Consider the following 25542-nt stretch of genomic DNA (forward strand, 5'->3'; position numbering starts at 1 on the left):
AAATGTATGCTAAAATGGGGAGGAAAGAACACAAACAAAACTAAACTACAAATTTAAAATGTATAAAGATGAACTAATACCCACGACTAGGGTATCACAAGTCCAAGTAGAGGACCACAATGACTTCGATAATAGCATCAATAACGAAACTTCGATAAAATGAGCCTATTTAGTTTGTTAGGAATAAATGGGGAAGTCGTTGCTACATGTACTGAGGTAGAAGATGATGGTGACGGGAAGAGAAATCATATAGTTGGAACTAGGGTTTTGCAAGGGAGGAGAAATAGATTTTTTTGCTTTTCGGGTTCAAATGAAATAATATTCGTTTTCCTTTTCAATTCTAAATTGGCCACATTTAACAATTGAAAAAAAAATCAAAATTATTTTAAAATAAAAGCACTTATGGTGTAAAAGATGGTCAAAATAATAAAGTCAAAATATCATTTTCGTAAAAAATAACCCATGAAGCACTGCGGGTAGGGATGGCAATGCGGGCCGGGCCGGCCCACATAAGGCCCGCACAACGCGGGCTAAAAACACTGGCCCACCCCGCATACTCCTTGGCCCGAGGGTCTGCGGGCCGATCCGCTTTTTTTTTTTAATTTTATGATAAAACTTTCAATGTTTAAAAATTGGAATACTTTAAGAAGTTCACAAAATTAAGTAAAGACTTTGGGGAATTAGATGATAAATTGATAATTCAACATTTTGATCATATTCATACTATGACATACACAATGTATTCTTTAAATTTTAGCACATTAAAAATTACAGAATATTTGTTTTCTCCAGTTATACAAAAATTTGAAACGTTAATACAAGAATACATCAAAAAAGTAATTAATATACACAAGTGCAATTTTTTTTTTAATTTTATGTGAGTTTATAGGCCAGCCCACGTGGACCTGCAGACTCACTACCCTAACCCGTCCCACGTTTTTTCTGCGGGCCTGCAGACCGGATCCATGGGCTGGCCAGGCCTAATTGCCATCCCTGGGTAACAAAAAGAAAAAACAAAAACTAAAAAAAAAAAAGGATGTCTAAAACTAGAAATTGAACCCGGTGTACACGATTGCTTCCCACGGTAGAGGATCTTGTTGTGATTCAAACACCAAATCGAAGGCATAAGTAAATGAATCTGATAGCAGCAGAACAAGTGCTGGAGCCATGGCACAAGCTAGAAGACAAAGTCGTTCTTGTCACCGGTGCTTCCTCCGGAATCGGACGAGACTTTTGCATTGACCTCGCTAAAGCTGGCTCCTACGTCGTCGCAGCAGCTCGCCGCCTCGATCGCCTCACTTCCCTCTGCCACGAAATCAACCGCCTCTGGCCCTCCCCCGCCGGAAACAGCCGCGCAGTGGCCGTGGAGCTCGATGTCGCCGCCGATGCCTCCACCATCGACAAGGCCGTGCAGAAAGCCTGGGACGCCTATGGCCGCATTGATTCTCTCATTAACAACGCTGGTGTCAGAGGTAATCCACTATGACATTTTCTATTATTATTGTTTGGCTTAAATTCAGTTTTGCTGACCTCATTATATATTATATTAGTTTTTAATTTTTTAAAAATAATATGTAATGTTCAAAATTTTTGTGTTAGTCTCCATTGTTATTTTTTTGGGTTATGACATTTGATCCTGTTTTGTTGATGATTAAACGTTATTAGTCTATTTTACAAAACTCTTCTTCATTCACAATTGTGATCATTGTCTAGAACTTGCTTAAAGGATTCAATTCCAGATTCACTCAGACCAGGGACCATAGTCATTTTTTTTTAATTTTAGACCCTGACTTCTTAGTCATCATATTAACTGTTAACACCAAAAATATTGAATATTATAGAGTGACTAAAGCTAAAAAAGAGAAGAAATTATTTGTTTATTTCTAACATTGAGGACATAACTGAAGTGTTTGAATACATTGGAACACTTGATTGCTTCCTAAAAGTTGTAGTGGCGTTTTTACTGTTTATTTTGTGTAGGAAGTGTTAAATCACCCTTGAAATTGTCTGAGGAGGAGTGGGATCAGGTGTTCAAGACTAACGTTACCGGGTGTTGGTTGGTGTCAAAATATGTATGCAAACGCATGTGTGATGCCCAGATGAAGGGATCAATTATTAATATTTCTTCAGTTGCTGGTTTAAATCGGGGGCAATTGCCTGGAGGTGTTGCCTATGCGTCTTCGAAGGCAGGAGTAAATATGCTGACCAAGGTAATAATATTATTTGAGATGTTTTTTTTTTCTTAAAATCTAACCATTTTTTTTAATTCTCTCTTGGTTTTTTTTCTTTTGATTTCGTAATAATTTTATGACCACTGCATTATAGCAAAGAGTAAATGAATCAAGATGATGAAACTTGTTTGATGTGTTGTGATCCACTTTCAGGTTCTTTTTCTGATGTAGGGATAATAGTTCTTGCTAGGAAAAATTAACACCAAACAAAGAAAAGAAATACTGAACATGTTTTTTTATTGCTAATAGAAAGATAAGAATCACCCAAGAAGCATACCCGAAGGAGCTTTTTCCTTATTGCACTGGAATTTGCCTAGCAAATCAAAAACTCAATCCTCTCCCCTTTACTTGTAAGAGGACTTATTTATGGGAATTACATTAAAGTAAATAACAGGACCAACTCACATTCCTATCCATCTAATAACTTGTTACAACTTTGACTCTTTCCTTTCCCTATGATAAACATGCCGACCCTTTTCTCTTATAGATCTTTGCCAGCACTCATTCCTAACATATACAATTACATAGTTTGATTTATCTGGGTTATATATAAATGAAAAATTGCCAATATTAGGATAAAAGGTGAAGTAGAAGTTAGTTTGGGTCTACAATTCGTTCTATCACAACAGTGAGCATATAAAGTAGTTATTTTAATCAGAATACTTTAATTAGATTGAATAAGAATAAGTGGAATGGGAATTCCATTTTAGTTAGAGAAAAGGCGGAAGAAAGAAGGAATAAGAAAGTAGACATTAGTGACTCATAACTAACTCTAGAGTATCTGTTCCTTATGGCATTGTGCTCTAAATTGCTATACTCGTATTCAACGAAGTATATATAGATGGAGCCATGCACAAATTGGAAGCTGGTCAAGATTTCACTACTTGTATCATATTGAATAAACATCATGCTGATATCACTATAACTTGGGTGATGGTATTTGACAGGTCCTGGCTATGGAATTGGGAGTGCACAAAATTAGAGTGAATTCAATATCCCCTGGAATTTTCAAATCTGAAATCACTGAGAATTTATTGCAAAAAAAGTGGCTGGAAGGTGTGGTCAGGAAAATAATGCCTTTGAGAAGGTTAGGTACTTCAGATCCAGCATTGACATCTCTAGCACGTTATCTTATTCATGATTCTTCAGAGTACGTCACAGGCAACAACTTTATTGTTGATTTTGGAGCCACCTTACCAGGTGTGCCAATTTATTCTTCTCTATAATTTATGTATACATTGTTCAGTACTCCAATTGGAACCATTCCATCATATCTTCAAATTAAATGATATAGAGTTCTGAAGTCCATGTATACGGAGAATTATGTACGATGGCTACCACCTTGATCTTACTTTGCCTATTTTCTTTTTCACTTTTTGGAATATTTAATCCAAAAATCCAGAAGGTACTAATTCTGGAATGGAATTTTACATTCCAGATTAGTCAATTAAGAAGATAAAAGAGGTACATAAAGACCATTGTAAGGTAAACGAAACAACGACCTATGTTCTGTTGTTCTTCTAAAAGTGATGGTTCCATTATGTTGTTCTTATACAAATAATCAAACAGTGACAAATGATCCATTAGGTTGCCTTTAACTTGTGAAATTCAAAGTTTCTCCACACCAGGATGATGTGGCAGTATAATTATGCAGATGTAGTTATTACAAATACTTTCTTATATCTAAACAGTTATTTAGTAGATAGAATCTCGATAGTAAGATGATGAAATTGAATTTTAATCGACCATAGTAGGTATTGGGACTTTTTATTTTATTGTTATGTTTATATAAATATTTGTTTATCTTCTGGAAAAAAGTTTTTGTTTTTCTTTAATGGTGAGACTGTATAGTGAAGAGTTTGATTTATTACACCGAAACTCCTTCTTTAAGAATTCTCTCAATATATTACATAGAATAATGAAGGAATGATAAAACAGAACAACATGCATGACAAAGATACAATTTAGTAGAAAATATTTATATTGGGGATTAACAAAAGCTCACTACCATTTTTAACAAATCTAAAGATATATTCATTAGATTTAAATTATGGTGAGTTCAGGTAAATAGTTTAATTAAATATTTATTTAATAATGTTTCGATTTCAAGTTTAATGTGGGATTATTGTGTGTAATGAAGTAAATGTTTCACTTTAGGGTAAAGGGGAGCAAGGATTTGTCTTTCGAATCTCATGTTCATTTTGACACACAATGTTAATTTTTTGATATGAAGTTTATTGAGATAATTAATTAGGGACAATCATTACACTTGAGATATTATCTGTTGGTTGGCAAAATTAACTAAACTGAACTAAATGGTCTAATAACTGTACTATAGTATACTAAAAATACTGAATTATTTATAATAAAGGTTGAATTGAACCATTTTATAGTTCAGTTTTAAAAAATTAAACCTTTAAAGTTGTAGTTCTGTTAACTGCTCGTTAACTTAAAACTACCTTGTTGATAACACATAGAAGCACATAGGCATGAAATAGTGACACATGCTCCACTCATTAAAACTTTAAACAAATTTGATCAAATCAACTTGGTTTAAACTTGGACGGATTCGATTGAGTCTGTCACAAGTAAAATTTGGCATGATTTAACAGAGTTGGTTCGACCAAAATTTGTCTGAATTTGACTTAATCAACCCTAGTCACATTCGTCCGAGTAGACGACGATCAAAATTTGGTCGGATTTGGTTGAGTCAATCCCAACCGAAATTTTGTTGAATTCGGCTAAGTCGTTCCTGATCGAAATTTGTCTGAGTCAGTCTCGACCGAAATTTGGTTGATTTTGAATGAGTCAACCCTAGTATAAATTCAGCCAAATTCAGCTGAGTAAGCCTTAGCCAAATTCGGCCGGTTCAACGATGACAGAAATTTGGTCGAGTCGGTCCTGACTCAGGTCAAAGGTCGGGATGGACCAAGTTCATTGTAGTATAGTTTGGTAGAACAAAATATAATTTAGTTCAATTTGTCTGAACTAATTTTCAGTTCAGTTTAGACAAACTACTCTTTGGTTTACTGTAGTTTCTAACAGTTAAGTGCAATTCATTTTGTCCACTTCAAAACTCAAAGTTACATCACAATTATGTCCTTAAAAAGTGTTTCATAGGATTAAAGGACAAATATATATGTAAATTACCATTAACCTTAATTCCTAATCAATGTGAGAGTGCGAGATATATCTAAAGTCCAAACTAACATAAGTTACTTCTTATTTTGATGTTTTTAGTGTGAAACTTAGTGTAGAAGCTACTACAAATAATTACTCATGACAAAATGAATTAACTTGCATTTCCACCTATATGTGAAAATGTGTGGGAAATTTTCGTTCTATACCCGTACTTTTCTTCCCTCACCCCATAATAATACTTATACACAAAATTAGTTTTTTAAAATCCTTATTATGAAAAGTGTTGTCCTGAAATGTATTACATAATTGACTAACTGCACACAAAATTAAAAAGAAGTGATAGATGATTCACTCATAATGCATGATCAACGCATTCAAAATTGTACATTATCTAATATGATCAAATGTTTTTTAGAATGATAATTATGGAAAATTGATGAAAGGTTTTATTGGGAATCCAATGGCCAATAAGGCATTTTAGAATGTACATTTCATAGTGACATTTTAGAAAAAAATATTGAGGATTATATTTTCACTATTGTGTTAAGTACTCGACAAATGTACCCAATCATACAAGTATTAAAATGAAAGTCTAAATATTATTTTTTCAAGAGATTTTCTTTTGTTTGGTTAATTGTGTTTATTTTTAAATTCAGACTATGAATATAAACATTAATGGATTTAAATTTAGCAATAGATGAAATGAAATTGCAAGTATAGAAAGATATTAAATTAAGTGATATAAAACAATAAGAGGAAGGTTCAATGGGTTGGATTTCATAACTACTCTCCATGCAATAATCTACATAATATATCTACACCTACTCAAACATTCACACCATAAGCACACAAGTCTTAATTCCATAGAGACAAGTTCTAAACCTTTATGTAAAAATATTAATCGCTTAGTTACTAATACAATATTTGCATTAAGAAAATGTGTTTAGAATGACCAAGAGATTAAAATCTATACCTAGAGCCAAACCTCTCTTGGTTGTTTTATCCATGTCTATGTTCCAAAATATTTTTCAATAATTAGATATCACAAAATAGCATAGATACTCAATCATACATATTAAGATTAAAGATAGAACACAAGAGTAATGAAAAATATTATATTGCATATGAAAAATCTACATGGAGTTAAGATACATCATGTCAAACTTCAATGAATAGTGTAATTATCTTTTCGTACACATTTGGGACTCAAAAATGGAACAAGGAAATGAATTGGATAAAGATGAATGAGGTCTTGAACATTGGATGCACCTCTGCCCTATTTCCTCGGTCTCTGGTTCGTTCCCACACCAAAAAAATCCTCCACTTCATACAACTCTCTACCAAAAAGCAGCTTCTCAGTAAGCGAGCATATCTTCTAGTTGAGTAGGAGGTCGCTTATGAGTCAAGGTCAACTACTTCCATTCGTTGAGCGAAAGATATACTCTTTTATATTAAAAAAATGACAATAAAAAATATGAAAAAGAAGAAAAAATTTGTAATATTGGTGGATGATTTGATTGATATAATAAATTTTAAAAAAATTATAAAATGATATATTTAATAAATTGATCAAGCTGATTGTTATTGTTATAAATTAATTTTAATTAAATATTAAATGATAAAGTTACTATTGTCAATATATTTTTTAATAGATGACACTTGGTGAATTTAAGTGGACTTAAGAATTCTTTAGTTTATAGATGTTATTGTTATAAATTAATTTTAATTAAATATTAAATGATAAAGTTATTATTGTCAATATATTTTTTAATGGATGACACTTGGTGAATTTAAGTGGACTTAAGGATTCTTTAGTTTATAGATGGAAACTAAAATATGATATCATTAATTATTAATTTATATATATATATATATATATATATATATAATATTTGCTTTCAATAAATAGATAAAGTTATACTTAGTATTTATAAGTTTAGAATTATTTATTTTTTATAATACGTTTCATTTCCCATGTTCATAATGGTATAATTTTTGTGGAAAGTTTCCCTTGACTCATGGATTTGGCTTACCTCTTCTACTTGCAGTTTTTTTTCTTTTCTTTTTAATAAATATTCATGTGATAACATAAATGTGTTTTGAAATATAATGTAATTAAGATGTCAAAATATTTAATCATTATTAATAATTTTAAAATATTAATATTATTGAATTTTTAATCAATCTTGATTGATATTATTTTCTTAATATTGCAAAACTTTTTTTAATTAACATTAATAATATTTTTGCTGAATTAATATTAATTAAAATTATTTTTAATTAATATCAATTATAATTATTTAGACTATCATTAATCAAAGTTATTCTTCCAATGTCTTGTTTTACTCTCAAAAATTCATCTTGTTTCATCGCTGCTCTTGTCATCGCTGCTCTTGCAATTTAATTTTTCACTGTAGATATGGATTTTCAATATTCCTTAGATTTCTGGCTTTTCTATTGTTTTTATGTTACGGATTTTCTATTGTTGCGTTGCACTCTTGACGCCGAATAAAAAAAAAATGAAAAAATACAAAAAATAATAATTTTGAAAAGCTTTTTTCAAAAAGTATTTTAAAAGTATTCAGAAAAATTCTTTTCGAAACACATTTTTGAAAGAATGTTGCAGAAAACTCATTTTAGAAGAAATTATGTGTTCTAAAAAGTTTGTTTCGTAAATTTCACCCTGAAAAGCTTACTGTGAAATGTATTTCATGCATGTTGAAACCTATTCCGTAAACATCGTTCGAGAAATTATATTTTTAAAATTTGACTCTAAAAATTGTTTCAGAAAGTTTGGAAAATCTTATATCTGAAAGTTTTCGAAACATGTCATCAAGAAGTCATGGAAAATGGTTTTTTGAAAGATAATAATATTTTAACTCAATTTTTTTTACTTACTACTTTAATTTCCTTTCAATTATTATATTATACTGTTAAAAAAATTAAAATAAATAATTAAAGGGTATTAAAATGATGAGATAAAAGTTAATAAAAAAGAATGGATCAAGATATCAGACGGAAAGGGAAATTTGAGGGGGTGTGCAAACAAATTGTGGGGACGTAGAAAGTAAAAGCCCATTGAGAATAGAACCTTTTTTAACTACTTTTAAAGGACTTAATGGAGAAATCGTTTTCGTATTCTATTTTATTTTTTCAGATATGTTTTAAAGGGACTCTGTGAGCATAAATGTTTAAATGAAAGAAATTTGAAAGCACACTTGTGAACTTATTCTATTTTATTACACAACCTTTATCTCTTTTCTTTAATGCACATGATTCCTCATTTAGTATTTAATGTCACTTCTAATAACTTTGAAGTTTTATATTCCTTCACCCACAGTTACTACCTTACCCGTATACTTTTTATAACCCTATAGCTTTGGTGCAGCAAAGAAGGTTATCTTAGTCTTTTTGCTGTAACACAAAGGTGCAAGTAGTAATCATGGAGTGTAACAAGCAAAAATCTAACTTTGATCTGGCAATTTATTCCTACAGCCCATCAAATTTCCATTTTATCCTTATAAAAATGACTTTTAAATTATGAATTCCAAAACAGACTTTTCGAAACAGGGGATTTTTGAAATAATATTTCCGAAACAGAATTTTCGAAACGAGATTTTTAGAATAAATTTGCTAAAACCCGTGAAATACATCTCGAAAACCTTTTCAAAACAAATTTCATAATACACTCTCCGGAATACATATTATACTTTTCGATATGAGTTTTGGAAAGAGCTTTATGGAACATATTAAATATTTTCCGAAAAAAACTTTTCATAATGGATTATTTTAGTATTTTCTCTCTTCTTCTTCAGTTGGGATCCGTTGGCCTTAGTGGTGGCGGTAATGGAAGTAGGAGTATGATGCAATGATGAAGGGTATTTAAGTATTTTCCTCATATTGATGGTGCAGGAAGAAATTGGTAGGGTGCAAAAAGCAATTTCCAAAATTGTATGGTCTATTGTTGGGAATGAATGTTTGCCATGTGCTTCTTGATTTCTTGCACTCCCTTGGTCACACCTCCTTATTCCTTGTGTGCTTGATAGACCCAAATACGATCTAAGTTAAGAATTACTATTAACACCTAAACTTAGAATGAGTGAAATACTAATCTAAAAATTACATCAAAGTAAGTTTTGTAATAAAGATCATTTTCATCCATGTACTCATCAATTATGGAGCTTTTCAAGAAAAAGTTCAGTGTTCAGGTCTGAGATTTAGAGGTTGCTGCAACAATAAACATCTTTAGGACCATCGTAATGGTATTTATCAAGCATTGATCATGATCAAGGCTTCAATATCACTTACAGGTTCTATTTCGAAGGGAGTTAGTTTATGATTTTATTACTTTAATTTCAGGAAGGCATCAAGAATTATGCAGATTAACTGAGGGTACCTCCATTGATAGGGGCCTTGAGGGCATTCTTCTAGTTGGCTTATTTCATGGACCAAGAGGTATGTTTATTATGGTTTCATGGCATATAATGGGTATTAAGAACTTAGGATTCAAAATTTCTAACTGCTATTTTTTACTATTGAACAAAGGTTGGATTAATCTTTGATTGGGAATGTGGTTTTATGCTAGTTCAGCAAGCTTTTACTGAGGTTGATATGTTAGAAATGGATCAACTATGAAATTTAAGATTTCACATTTTCACTAAAGGTAAGAGATGTGTAGAGAGTCTTGCTAATCAAGGTTTAATTTACAGGCAACCATTTTGTTGGTCAGATATTATGCCTAATTGAGTCAGAAATAGTTTTCTTTCCCTAACAAATTAGATGCTAAAATACCACCATAAAATTAAAACTCACGATGGAAGATACTATAAATATCTTGGTAATTTGTTAAACCACTAGAGTGTTTTTGACAGATCTACAATTGCCAGAAATTTTAAATGAAAATGTTCCATACAGTAATTAGCAAGGAGGTGTATTGTGAAACCAGTAAAAGTTTTTGGCAAGTTTGCAACAATGAATCAAAATTGTGTGCAGTGTTCAACATCTAAATTTAACTAAGTTATTTAACAATTGGCAGCATGAACTAATACATACAAAATATTATTTGCTTGAAGACTAAAATAGGTTATAAGTACAATAACTAAAATACAAAATTTTGACAAATATAAAAACTAAAAGTACCTGCCCACAATGGCCAATATTATGCAAATGATTCACGTCTTCTTTATGACCACGCTTAGATATGCCAGTCCTTCAGCATTACATTTACATTGGTATAAAGCCAATCTAAACTATAGCCCACAAATTTGATTCAAAAGATTCAGAAAGTGCCATACTCTCTTCAGGCAATGCATGATATAACAAGCACATAATTATTCCTACAATTGATCAATCGTTTGGGGAAATGTTTCCTGAGCCATTATGGATTTCATCATGCCAACTGATAAATTAATGAAACAGTACTATTAGCACATAACAGAAATTGCATTTAAAGTGTTACAAGGAATATTTATCAATTATTCCATGAGCAGGGTACCGGCAATGTGAGTTAGCCATGGCTTTACCAACTCGCACCATCTGCATCCCGAGCTTGGTAGAAATCGTTAGGCCGAACAATGTTGACCTCCTCAAACTCATTATCATCTGAAAAAGAACAGAAGGGTAACTCTTCATTATGTTGTTACTGAAAATTAAAGGTGTTCAAGGATTCTTTTACAGAAAATGTGGTCAAAGGTATATCTGCAACAACTAGATATGCTGGATAAGAGAATATAAGCTACATGTAAGTTAACACTCAATATGTGAATTAACACTTAGAGGAGACAACTTTAATTCCAGGAACAATCTAAGTCCAATCCATCATTTGACAACTGCAGCTCAGGTTAACTTTTGGATTGAAAATAATTTTGTTTTCCTTTGCCATATTGACCTCTTTGGTTTTCAAACCTCAGTAAAATCCAGTCAAAAAGCACATGATGCGTTTTAGAGAAATTTGAAACAAGATGTTTTGACCTTGACAGTAGAAGAAAAATCCAACTGAAACCCTTTTTCCGAGGTTATAAAGTGTTGTTAGCAGGTCCCTTTCAAGTTAAAGAAATAACGCGTGCAATTCCAAGCAGCCATAGCATGCTAATAACCTATAATAAGTGATTCTTTTTTCTGTTGGGAATAACAATACAGCAAAAAAACTGAGACTTCGGTTCCAACACTAAAATTGACAAGAACATATTGTGACTACCATTTTCAGAATGAGATCAACTATATAATAATGATGATGATAATAATAATAATAATGATGATGATGATATTAATAATAATAAATGTTAAGCAGAATAATGCATTTGAATAATATTCTATTTTGTAAAATAAAAGAAAATCCAAAAGGACTATCGTCAGACGCTTGTACAGTAGATAAAGGGAAGCCATTGCCAAACAAAAAGTCCCATTGAAGCCTAAAAGGGTAATGAACTTATGGGGCAACAATTCACAGTATAATGAACAAGCCTTTTCCTACATGAGGTGAGCTACATGCATTAAATGTGGTCACAAAGTTTTATGACAAATTACGTCCATGGAGAAACCATTGACCTCTGAATCCTTCTCAATGGTTTTTGCCTGTAAGTTTTTTGAGCCTCACTTTACCATTAGCAATAGGACTACAGGCTGCCTTCCCAACTTAGGCTTCTACTGGCCTTCTGTATACATGCCCAAACCACCTGAAGTGAGATCTCTATTTTTTCTTCAGCAGATGCTATCTCATCTTTCTTTTTACTGCATTCCTTTAAAATTCTACCTTGTTTACTATGTCCATTTATCCAACATAACATTCTCATCTATGCTACGTGAGTTTATTTTCTTAATAGCTTCTCGCGACTCAACACTAAGTTTCATGCAACACTTCAGCACCTCCTTCGTTTCATCAACCCCACTTTAATCCTAGTCACCGGTTATTTCAAAAGGTGTATATTAAACAGCATAGAAGGAGACATAATCAAGGGAATAAGTCATCCTATTTCTAAAATAACATTGTAAAAATTTCTCACCTTGGTGAGGATGGGAACAACATGTTTCAGAGCAAAAATTTCTCTTTAAGTTTTGGTGCCAGTTTAACATTTACACAGCTCCTGATTTCGTTTTTGTGTGATGGACCCAGGACGCTTAAACCATGTTGTGACCTATAAGGTATGATCTCTAATTTTCACCTTATGTTGGGATTGAGGCACCTCTCTCTTGCTAAGCTTGCATTTCGTATACTACATCTAAACTTTCCTTAAGAGCCATGTAATCTGCTTTGTAAGGTTGCCTCCACTTCTATTTGACTGTCACAATTCACAATACTAAATAAATTTATAATAGTGGGGTTGGCTTGGCTGTACAATAAAGATTTCAATTCACTCCTATTCTTGAATAACCGGAATATGAATATGGTCTACCTATACAGTAGAGGAGCCTTTTCTTATCAAACAAGAACTCACTGTGATTAGTTTCTCAAGATTCTATAAATGGAATAAACAAGTGTATTTTTCAAAAGAAAATTACCAAATGATTTAGATAAGTAAAGGAGCTAAGTCACTAATGTTACCAAAAGGAGTTTAAAGTGCCTTTGTGTACTCCTGAAATACATCTACAAATTCATTAAGGAATCCATGAATATTTAAGAATTGGTTCGAAAAATTTGAGGATCATTATTATTACAATTTTCTGGATTTCCAAAACTAAAGTTACGTCAATTCCCTGGAAAAATTATACCGTTCAAAGTTAACCAAACTAAAGTCAAGGATGACCTGAATAATATGTCTATGTCTATACCCAAATTCAAGGATCTTTCAGAGAACAACAAAGACAACAGTTAATAGGATACTTCACACAATAAGTGGAGGACGAAAGGAAACTGAATTGGTACCTAGAGAAAGAATAATAATATACATTACCTTTTCTCAAGGTCAGTGCTACAACGGCATCATTTTCTACCTGAAAAGTAAAAAAAAATAAAAATATAGGAAATTGTCAACGCCTATGAGATGCAGGTGAAAGCGGTACAAGGGGCAAACAGAAAATTTTGGCCAGCTACAGATTAAAAATTGACATGTTAAAATACCCAGGACTTAGATATAACCAAACATATATGCAAACATTAAAAAGAATATACAGAAAGTTTACACCATAGAAAATGTAATATTACATTACCTTTTGATCTGCCAAAGTCTTAGAGTCTTCTAATACTTCCCCTGTACCAGGTAGAATTAACCGTTGATTACTAGTTGGCTGATCAACAAGTTCTTGCAACTTCTGCTTTATGTCAATAATTTTATCAGATGCCTTGCACCGGATGAAGTAGGTTGTCTTACTACGTTTAACACGAATGTACATATCCTGTCAATAAACAAAAGTTCAGTATGATATATGTTAGGAATCCCTTTTGAACGACAACAAAACAGAACTAGAAATCCTAACACAATCTGCTGCAATAGCATAGTGACTGAAATACTTCTGTATCATTTCACACTTCATGAAAACTGTATAACATTAAGAAAGAGAGAAGCATTGAGCTGAAACCATGTTCCGAGACAGCACAGATTACGCTTTATTTATTTTAGGAAAGAGAAATCAATACAATAAATAGAGGACATTTGATACCCTCGAGTAACAAAGATATGATAGAGATAAATAAAAATGTTTCGAATAATACATATATAATCTAGATATTTTTTATTACAAAGGATCAGCTCCTTATCTCTATGATTACAACAAAAACAAAGGCACCAAGGTAAACAATAATTACCCCAAAAAGAGCACTCTCCTTTTCACACTGGCAATATCCGGTTACAAAGTTTAATTTTTCAAAAAGCTAATCCCACTTGCAACTGAGGAACTTTTTATAATGTCCTCACTCACTAACCAAGATAAGTAACTACCAAATCACATACTAAATAATTACAATTTAACCCTCTTTCTTTTCTTGTTGCTATAACAGACCTGGAGAGGTCTTCCCTTTTCCTATTTTCCCTATCGCCAAATCTCCATCTATGCTATGAGTAAGATTAGCATTTAACATTATAGCCTTGAAATCAGAGTATCTGTGTTCTATAACTGAATGATGCTAAAGCACACCAGTTGAGACCTCTAGAATTGACAATGAAATAGAAAGAAAACAGAAAGTAACCTATTCATTTCCAGATACAAACCAAAATGGCCATCATATAGCAAGAATCAGTCTCAGTAACTGTACAGTTTCAAAGGAAATAAAAATCAAACAAGCTATGAACATCTTCATGATCTCCAAAGTTCTAACATCATTGCTAGTATTTTGGCAAGGATCGTCTACACTAACAAACTCCTGGGACAAGAGAGGTAATTATAAAGACATGCATCTCCTATTTCCTTTCTCGTGAAAGCACAGCAAACACCATTGTTTTTTACCAATTCTTTTTTCCCTCTTATTATTTTTCACAACCTAAAAGCAATTAGGAAAGAACATTTGGTTCCAGGTCCCTCACTTAACTTTAAATGACTTCAAAACAAACACCCAAACCCAATTCTTAACTTCAATTTGAAACAAACCATAATTCATGGTTCAACACAGTAAATAAAGATTAGAAACTAAAGGGTACACAAAAGTGACTTACCATTGTATTACTTTCCAGGTGCTTCTTTCCGGTAACAAAATTGCAGTTTCCAAAAACTGGAGAAAAATTTTCAAAAAAGGAAAACAAAGGTTGCAAGTGAAGTAATGGATTTGAAGCAAGAAAAGTGGTGAAAGTTGGTGATGAGTAATTCACCTGCGAATCTGTGAAAATTGTCAGATTTCAGAGAGGTATTCTTGGTCGCACACAGAACGGTGATCGATTAGTTAGTTGTTCACGTGCCCCTGACCTTGACTCCACCTCTGCTATTCTTAAAGAAGATGATGGATTCAAAATCAATTTTTTCAATACAATCAAATTAATTGAGAACTGGATTTCGATAATAAAATATTAAATTCAGATATTTAGCTAAAATATAATTAATTATCAAATAATAAATTAATAAAAACAAAACAGTTGTTTGAAACAATGTGTTGTGAACATACGTGTGTTGTGTTGTTCTTTAATGTGTTTTATTTCATTTATTTTAATCTTATTTTTGTTAGAAATATGTATTTTTTAAATATGTATGATATTATATTAGTAAATGATAATATTATAATATTATTAAATTAATATATAAATTAAAATTATATTTATTAAAAATAAAGTAAAATATATAAGAACAGAAAGAATAATAATTGATAAATAAAGAATAAAAGAAGAAACAGAGATAATCGATTTTATAGTAAAATTAATGATCAATTTTTAAAAATTTAATAAATTATTATATATAGGATAAAATTGATATTTTGAAATATAGACACAAAAAGAAAATCTCTTTATATATTATTATAGATATTTTTTTCACAATTTAATCTTTATATTTTATAAAATATGTTTTTCAATTCATTTTCATCAACTATGTTAATTCCTTATTTATTTATTCATTTATTATAGTTTTATTTATTTTTTATAAAACTATCAATTTTTGTTAATTTATTTTTTTACAATTTTAATCCTCATTTTAATTATTTTTAGTTGTATCTCTTTTTATTCAAAACGTTCTACTACGTAAATTAAAGAAAAATTATTTAAGGGTATTATGTTATGTTTTTATTAGTTTTTTTACACTTTGTGAAATATCTCTGTACTTCTTTGGGAGATGATAATTTTACCTATAGAGATATAAATCTTCAATATATTTTCTACATTTTAATTAATTAAAATATGTATTAATTAGTGTTTAAACTATCATATCACTAGCATTTAATTAGTCAGACATATTAAGTGTAACAATTAATATGTTTCAAACCGAAAATCGATAAATTTATGAATAATTAAAAATTAAGAGATTAAAATTTTGTGAAACATAATTGGGACCAGAATTATGAATTTGATCAAACATAGGGAATAAAATTGCATAAAAAATTTAAAATATAACATTTCAATTTTTTATAAAATTATAAGAATCAACATTGCTTAAAAACTTGAAAGGTTAAAATTACAGATTTTACAAAAGTAAAGAACCAAAATTATAATGAAGTCTATTTTTCTCATTACATTTAAAAAAAAAATAAATACGACAAAATACGGAAAAAAGTTTATCTAAAACATTTAAATAGTGTTAACTTATTTTCAGAACAGAACATAGTATAAATCATGAAAATGTTTCATAAATAAGATTATGTGTTTTGTAAACGAACAGATTATATAAAATATATTTTTGTATAACAAATTATATAATATTTTGTTTCACCTCCGAGAAGAGAAGTCTCGATTAGATTATGAATTTGGATTATCTGTTGTATATTTTGTAAAATTTTTTTACTGTATTTTAAAATATTTTAAAAATATTTTAAAAATACACTGATTATCATTAATTTTGACGTTTTAAAATATATTAAAAAAATATTTAAAATACAAACATAATCTATTTTTAATACTTAAGTAAAGGAAAAAAAAAAATAATCTGAACTCTTATATTATAAACATATTCTCTTAAGTTACTCTTATACTTAACGCAATTATTCTTTAAACATATTTTGTTTTCAAAAAATGTTTTCATCTTTAGTTTATTAAGACGATTACTTAAAGCTTATCTCAAAATTAAGATTTGGAATAGAGTTTGTTTTACATAGATAACTTGAATGGTTTCTAAGCTTATTTCAGTTTGAGTAAAAAATTATTTGACTACTTAATAAGTACTCCAAACTATCAAAAAATTGTTTGAAGAGGAAACAAACATATAATTTAAAATAAAACACATTTAATTTAATGTATCTCTGCGTTCTAGTATAATCAAATGAATGAAGATAGTCTTCTGAATTTGAAACTTTCATTGGTCAAAAGAGGATTTGCAATGATTATGTCTTTCATGATTTACATAAATTAGAATGTAATAAAATTAACAAATAATTCATAATTGAATGGAATAACAATAAAAATAATAATAATATCGGTAAATTTTAAAATTTTCAATGATCTTTTATTCACTATCTCTATACAAATTGTAACAAATATAATTTCAAATTGCACAAAAGATCACAATACAAAAAAATCAAAATTATTCATCCTTATATTATTAGTTTTTTCTTCTCTCAAACCAATTAAAATCTAATATCACGTTGTCAATTAATTATTTTAGATTACTTATTTACAATTTCAATTTCTTATTTTTTTTCTTAATTTTTTCCTTCCCTCTTTTGAAATTAAAAACTAGAAAATCTCTCCCAAAATTTGATTCCTAATAGCCGAATTGCAATGAATTTTCTGATGTGAAGAATATTAGGAAAATAAAGATGCATTGGGTTCATTTGAAGGTTTTTTATATCGTGTATACATGGTGATTATACATTTTCAATCTACTTCTTTTATTGCTACGTTTTCCTATTATTTGAGGAAAAAAATTGAATATCTATTTAAAAACTAAAAATAATAAATATCATTTTGTTAAAAACAGAAAGAGGGCGAGTAGAAATTTTAAATCAAGACATTTATAATTTATAAATATCATCTAAAAATGTTATGAATGTCATTTAAGATAAGAAGATAAGTGAAACTAAATATAATGATCACAAGTGACCAAACACTTTTCAAGTTTTTGCTTTTTCTTATTTTACTGGTAAAAAAAAGCACTTCAAGATTTGGTTCAATCAAAAAAGTTTCTAAATAAATCACGAAATCAAAGGAGGAGATGGAGGGTGTTTTGCATATGTGCTTTTCTCTTTTTTGCATACTATGATGCTATGTTTCTGATATAATGCTTTTATCTAACACCATCATTTCAAATCTGTAACAAAGCTTCAATTCAATCACTCTTTCCCCTATTCAGTGGTTGCATTCATTTCACTATGCTCAAGTACTTTTGCGTGGTTATACGTCAAAGACGCAGAATTTGTTAGAATTGATTTTCTAACGTAGAATTAGTATTATATGTTTGATTTTCAAGATCAATTAAAGAGTAAAAAGTTAAATTGATGGAATGAAACCTGATTTGTGAAAATCATGGTAAAAAACGATTCAGAAACATTTAGGGTTTAGGATTTAAGGTTTAGCACCGGAACATAAATGATAGAAGATTTCCATCAAATGACACATGTTCATAGAAAGAACAGCAACAACCAACCATGTCCTTGCAAGAGTAACCATAACCATGAAAGACTCTGGATGATGTTAAGTAAATGGTGATCTATATCAGTTGTTGTACAGTGTCTGCATTTCCTAAAACACACTTCATTGCTGTAGTCAAAGCAATGCACTGAGCATCTCATTCCAGATATCAGGTACTCCAGGAAGACACCAATGGCTGCAATCAGAAGAAAGGCCTTTTCCTTGTTTCTGCCTCTCATCTTGTCCTATTACTCTCATATACACCGAAGGGTGTCCGTCTCTGCGCAGTTCTGTCATTGTTGTGATATCTTGCAGATACACCGGAAACCTCATTCTCTTCAGCACTTCTTGTAGCACCACCAGAGGTTCAGGAACATGTAGGTGGCTGAAAAATGGAAGAGGCTGCTTCTCATTGTGGCATTTCCAACCATTTTCTCTGCATATACAAAAAGATAAATGACTCAGTATATAAAGTAAATGCAAATGTCATCTTACAAGTCAGTTTTGTAATGTTGAGTTAGGCTTAAAATTCATTTCTTAACATAATATTAGAACCATACCATGAGTTAGAGCCTATCCTGATAAAGTTTGTTGTTTGTTGGACCTAATATTTCACCCACTATTGTACCACTATTAGACCACTTGTTTCAGTCTAGTCCTACGTTCGAGATGCATATGCATCAACATGTTGAAAGTTTCACACTCACTAGAGATAAGATCAATACACAGTATATAATATAAGTGGATGCAAATCTCACGTCACCTTACCTCAATACAGTTGTTGGACAGTTTACTTCATAAACAACACAATAGAAACTCATACTTCTAATTTGGGATTCAAGATAAAGACTTTGTATATCTTAGGCAAAGATAAAAGAAAACCATAGAACTTGTATGTCATAATTAATAAGGACATTTGTTGAAAAGCTCAAGACAAGGCCATAAGAAACTCACTATAGAGTCCAATAATTTCTTCGATTTGGCACTTAAGTCTCAAACCTTAGCATATGGTCAAAACACATTTTAGAAAAAAGAGAATAAAGGCCAAGTTTTATACAAACAGAAACATACAGTACCTGTTATGTCTAGATGACATGCTTCTAAAAATGACTTGTGTTCTCAGAGGATCTAGATTTTGATCCACCCATCTTGCCCATGTGCTGAGTCCTCTTTGATAAGCAACCATTGCACTCATGTTTCTTATGAGATTCTTTCCTTCCATGTAGTAATCCCATCTGGTATTATCATGATAGAACTTAATGACACATCTTAAGGACTTAGAGCACTAGTCATACATAAACTAATTTCAATTTTCTGTTCTTAATTTTCTTCAGTTACAGTGAAATTCAGCTTGATTTGAGGCAATGCAAAAATTTAGAGAATGAGAATCTTTCTTACGAGCTGGTTTGATCAGAATGAGTCCACCAATGGGCTGAGTCAAATACAAGAATATCAACTCCTCTCCAATACCTTGCATTTTCTTCAATCAAATCCAAATGTAAAATTCTCTTATTTTCTGAACCTTTCTTCAGTTCCACCAAAAGGGGTGCCCAGAAAAACTCAATTGAAGTCTCAAAATCCTTCAGGTGAAGACTACATGGTCAATAATTTTCACAAAAGCAAAAGAAAATATGTTCTGATAAATATCTCACCAGGGCATGGAAAGCCATTGCAGGGCCTTTATAAGTCACCCTTTTTCGACCAGTTGGAATAACTCCTTGCACTAAGCAAACTAGAGATTCCCACTGATTTCTCATCATTGAATCACCCACCAGCATTATTCTCTTTCTTCTCATTCTTCCAAGAAACCTTAGTGCATCAAATCTGCACCATGCCCTCAAGAAGTTAGATTTCGGATATATCTCTATGTTCATTAAACTAGCCTTAGTTTTTAATAGATAGAATCAAAAACCAAAATTTGAAGCCTTTTCATACCAATAACATCAACAAAAACCATTTATACGATTAAAAATCGAACTTTAAACCTAACTCGATTACACAAAACTGATTTGTAAAGTAAAATTTGCACCAACTTATATATTATTACATTGTTTATCTCTATTCAATGTGAGATTTTCAAAGTATACCTCGGTAAAGCACAACCAGTTGGCTTCCACTTCCACTTCTGATAATCAGAATCTGGCCTACCATTCTTTTGACAAGTAACTACAGAGCTTAGATATGGACAATTAGAGTCATAGAGAGGGTAAGAGTCATCATAAACCCATTTTCCAACTGAAAAGTCACACATCTTCTTAGAATCTATGTTGCTTTGGACCATCCTAACATCATCAGCTTGAACCAGAATGCCAGCTTCATCCTCCGGGTTCAGCAGGGACAATGTGCAGTGGAGGAAGCACAGAAAAGTGCTGCACAATAAGAAAGAGGAAAACAAGTGGATCTTTGGTGCTGCCATGGAAGAACAAAACTGTGAGAGAGCAATAAGGGTTTATGTAGATTGTAAGGAGCTAGTGTTTGGAGGTAAAGTGTTTGATCAAGGCATGACTTGCGGTGGTTTGAAGGTGTGGACCATAGAGAGGTGCATTATGCTATGCATTACTTCTAATTGGTACCTTCCAATGAAAATAATTAAGAAGAGAAAATGAATCTCTTTGAGACAAAATTTGTTTAAAGTTATAAGTTTTTTCTAGTATCATTTCCTTAAACTTTTAAGAAATTTTGTGTGCTTATACTTTAATAATTTATGTAGAAAGTTTATCTTCTTTTTTTTCTTTCACCTGTATTGCTATGGTCACTTTTTTTTCTTCTTTAATGAGTGAATTCATCTTTGGAATTGAATATGGTTTGGTTGAGACAGGTGGGCATGTGCATTTGTTATTGTTTGTTATTGGCAGTGTGACATTTAAGTGGTTTCTGTTCTTCTTTTCAACTTTACCTTTACTAGGAAACCAAAATAAATACACTCATTACTAACAGTTTTGTCTTGGGTTGATGAGTGAGGTTTTTTTTTTTTTTTTTCTGATTTTAAGATCATTTGAAGTTGAATAACTAAATAACAACATTTTGTTAAGGTGACAAGGGGAAGTGAGGGTTAAAAGATTAAAGAGATATAGTATTTTCTTTAACGTGTTATTTTGTTACTTTCTCGAACTTAAAAATTTAACTTCCTTTAGACTTAATCCATCAAGAACTAAACATGTCTTTAATTAAAGATTAAATATATGGTAATCCTTAATTTATAACATAATTTATTTATTTTTATTTTAATTTAATTGAATTGTGGTTCAACCGTAAGAATCTAGAAAATAGTAGTTTAGAATGGATAAATGTTTAAAATAATAGAAGTCAATTATTTTATTATTAAAATACCTAAATATAAATAGAAAATTTAAATTTCATTGCTTATAAACATTTTATTTCTCTAGAAATTGTTCCTTTCCTTCTCTTTGTCTTCTCTCTAAAATTGTGATCCCTGAGACGCGCTCTTAACTTCTGTCCAATCAATTTCTTCAACAGAGTAAGTTGATTTTCTATTCCTAACTCTTGTCTAATTGAATCCCTATGCATATGAAAATTCTTCTCTCACATGAGTCATCGAACTTGTTCTTATGATTCTCTATTAATCAGTGATTATGATCATGTCCCCTTATCATGTTATTATCGTTTTTAGATTGAATTGTGATCTCTGCTAAGTATAAAAAGGGATTGATACTTGAGTTTAGTCTTCTGTACTTTTCACATGTAAGAGAAGCTAGATTGTTTTCTAAGATTTGAAAATGTATTGCTTGTTTTGGTGTTAATTCCATTTAATTTCGCTGGATTGAATAGTGTATTGGCTTGAATTAAATGTTGGTTGGTGTTGTTTTGACTTTCTAGGTTTGCATGTTGTGAGCATACGAGAATTTGTTGTTTTCGCCTAAGCGAGAGAAGCTCTCACTTAAGCGAAAATATCAAAAGTTCATCTTTGCTATTTGTTAGAATTCTCGCTCAGATGAGGAATTTGTCGCTTGAGCAAGAGAACTTCTATCACTAGGCGAGTCTTTACGCACCAGGCGATTTAATTGATTTGTTTTCCTTTAGAGCTCTAGGGAGATAGTCGTTGGGCGATTGGTTTGGGATTGTCTTGGCGGCGGTTATCATGACGTACTAATAACCATTTAAATTCTCAATTAGAAAGGAATGAAGTATGTGGTGAGAGGAGCAGGAGGTCCTAGCCTAGATTTTTCCTTGACTAAAGGTGTTAACGGACTAACCTTGTATGTGATAGAGTTTCACTTTGAATTTGTCGCTCTACAAAGCATGAGATGTCACTACAAGCACAAAATTGTCTGGATCCAACTTCAATGCATGTATCTAGATTAGTTGAGTCGTAGTTTATATATATTTGTATGTGAATATCTGCTTGTTTTAGTTGATTTATGTCAATATTTTATGGATTGAGATAATTTCTTAAAACTTATTAGTTTACCCTTCTTTTGTCTTAGTTGTGTTTTGGTGTTTGTTTTCCTTTTGCAATAATCATCTGATTGGTGTGAACAATTGAGGATTCTGCAAATAGTTTTGTGCAAGGAAGAATAGGAGATGCCGTTGAGTAGTTGTGTATCAGGATAATGTTTAGTTTTGAGTTTTCTTTTGACAACTCTTAGTCAGTTTTTATATATAAAATTGTATTCTAGTTTATATATAACAGGGAATGAGTATAACATGGTGTTTATATGCTTAAGTTATTTGTTGTGAATATTCAAATATGCGGTATTTTTTGGGATATTATATCGACTATCTCACGAATTTAAACTTTTAATAATATAATAAAAATAATTAAATAAAAAAAACGTGATAAAGATCATAGATTTAATTCTATTAAAAATTTAGAAAAATAAAATTAATTTGATAAAGTTATACTATCATGAGATCAAGAATTACAAGGTTCTGGACATATCTTCGTGGAAAAGAAAAATATTTAGACTAAAATACTTCCTTAGTCTATGTTTTTGTTCAAAAATTTCAAATAGGTCCTAAGATTTTTTAGGCTCAATTAGGTCTATATTTTTTAAAATGTGTAATAATTAAGTCCATTCCGTTAGCATGGTGTTAACAGTGTTAAGGATGTGTCACGTGTTAGCTCCTCATTTTTTTGAATTTTTTATTTTTTTTTAAATTATTCATGTCACATGTCACGTTAATATTGTGTCACGTGTCAAGTCAGTAAAGTGACATGTGTCAAGTCATTGTTTGAATATCACTTTGGTCCATATATTTGTTATTTTGATTATATTTAAGTCCATTTTGTTTATTTTCAATTTCATTCTCTCCAGATTGAGACTAAATTTAACTTTTATATAAATTTTATAATGATATTTTTATTAAACATTTTAATAATATAAAGTTTATTTAAATTTATATTTTACATTAAACTTTACTTATACTTTGTGTTAAAAAAAATAAGGAATTGACACGTAACACATCCTTAAAATCGATAATACCATATTAATGAAATGAACCTAATTGTTATACATTTTAAAAAAATATGGAACTAATTGAGACTAAAAAAAATCTTAGGACCTATTTGAGATTTTTGAACAAAAACATGGACCAAGGAAGTATTTTAACCAAATATTTAATATCTACAACAAAGTACTAGCATAAACACAGATGCAATAACGCCTGTGTGTACGTATTTTTTGAATATGAATGTTATTATATTAGTAATTGATGATATTGTAATGTTATTAAGTTAATAAACAAACTAAAATTACATTTATAAAAAATAAAGTGAAATGCATAGAGAAAATATAAGAAAATAATTGTTAATGAATAAGAAAAAAAAAAAAGAAGAAGAGGATAAGTAAATAATTTTATAAAACTTGTAAAAGTGATTGTTAATTTTAAAACATTTAACAAATAATTACATTGTAAAGAGTAAAACTGGAATTATGAAAAGTGGACACAAAAGAGGAAATCATCTTCATATATAGTTATAGATAATTAACAGATATTAAACAAGTTTAATATCTTATTTATATAATAATAATCTATATAAAGGGGATTTCCTCTTTTGTGTCCACATTTCATAATTCCAACTTTACCCTTCTATATAAAGGGGATTTCCTCTTTTGTGTCCACATTTCATAATTTCAACTTTACCCTTTACAATTTAATTATTTATTAAATTTTTAAAAATTAACTGTTATTTTTACAAGTTTCTATATATAAAGGGGATTCCCTCTTTTGTGTCCACATTTCATAATTTCAACTTTACCCTTTACAATTTAATTATTTATTAAATTTTTAAAAATTAACTATTATTTTTACAAGTTTCTATAAAACTATTTACTTATATCTTTCTTATTTTTTCTCCTATTTTATATATAAAGGGGATTCCCTCTTTTGTGTCCACATTTCATAATTTCAACTTTACTCTTTACAATTTAATTATTTATTAAATTTTTAAAAATTAATTGTTATTTTTACAAGTTTCTATAAGGGGATTCCCTCTTTTGTGTCCACATTTCATAATTCCAACTTTACCCTTCTATATAAAGGGAATTCCCTCTTTTGTGTCCACATTTCATAATTTCAACTTTACCCTGTACAATTTAATTATTTAATAAATTTTTAAAAATTAACTGTTATTTTTACAAGTTTCTATATATAAAGGGGATTCCCTCTTTTGTGTCCACATTTCATAATTTCAACTTTACCCTTCTATATAAAGGAGATTCCCTCTTTTGTGTCCACATTTTATAATTCCAACTTTACCCTTTACAATTTAATTATTTATTAAATTTTTAAAAATTAACTGTTATTTTTACAAGTTTCTATAAAACTATTTACTTATATTTTTCTTATTTTTTCTCCTATTTTATATATAAAGGGGATTCCCTCTTTTGTGTCCACATCTCATAATTCCAACTTTATCCTTTACAATTTAATTATTTATTAAATTTTTAAAAATTAACTGTTATTTTTACAAGTTTCTATAAAACTATTTACTTATATATTTCTTATTTTTTATTTTTCTCATATTTTCTCCATACATTTTATTTTATTTTTATTTTATTTATTAACTTAATAAC

At 30.2% G+C, this 25542-nt stretch overlaps 3 protein-coding genes across 4 annotated transcripts; 1 reads left to right on the plus strand and 2 right to left on the minus strand.

The window, feature by feature from the left end:
- The first annotated feature begins 984 nt into the window (after positions 1-984).
- Positions 985-3543, plus strand: LOC114190336 (uncharacterized). The gene is made up of 3 exons (XM_028079178.2): positions 985-1472; positions 1981-2210; positions 3179-3543. The coding sequence occupies exons 1-3, from the start codon at positions 1133-1135 to the stop codon at positions 3455-3457; spliced, it is 849 nt and encodes a 282-aa protein (XP_027934979.1). The 5' UTR covers positions 985-1132; the 3' UTR covers positions 3458-3543.
- A 6866-nt stretch (positions 3544-10409) lies between these two features.
- Positions 10410-15259, minus strand: LOC114190066 (Ubiquitin-like superfamily protein). Of its 2 annotated transcripts, XM_028078831.2 has the most exons (6): positions 15110-15259; positions 14957-15012; positions 13518-13703; positions 13262-13301; positions 10867-10973; positions 10410-10770 (listed from the first exon to the last, which is right to left on the minus strand). In XM_028078831.2, the coding sequence occupies exons 2-5, from the start codon at positions 14957-14959 to the stop codon at positions 10891-10893; spliced, it is 312 nt and encodes a 103-aa protein (XP_027934632.1). In that variant the 5' UTR covers positions 14960-15012; positions 15110-15259; the 3' UTR covers positions 10410-10770; positions 10867-10890. The 2 variants fall into 2 exon arrangements, with proteins under 2 accessions (XP_027934632.1, XP_027934631.1); XM_028078830.2 differs by having other exon boundaries at positions 10410-10973.
- Positions 15260-18349: 3090 nt separating this feature from the next.
- Positions 18350-21069, minus strand: LOC114190036 (protein trichome birefringence-like 36). The gene is made up of 5 exons (XM_028078786.2): positions 20593-21069; positions 20158-20329; positions 19904-20085; positions 19582-19740; positions 18350-18941 (listed from the first exon to the last, which is right to left on the minus strand). The coding sequence occupies exons 1-5, from the start codon at positions 20919-20921 to the stop codon at positions 18641-18643; spliced, it is 1143 nt and encodes a 380-aa protein (XP_027934587.2). The 5' UTR covers positions 20922-21069; the 3' UTR covers positions 18350-18640.
- Positions 21070-25542: the final 4473 nt, after the last annotated feature.

Source organism: Vigna unguiculata, chromosome 7 (genome assembly GCF_037176805.1).
Source record: "Vigna unguiculata cultivar grain cowpea cultivar isolate G323 ecotype 2 chromosome 7, ASM3717680v1, whole genome shotgun sequence".
Classification (NCBI taxonomy): domain Eukaryota; kingdom Viridiplantae; phylum Streptophyta; class Magnoliopsida; order Fabales; family Fabaceae; genus Vigna; species Vigna unguiculata.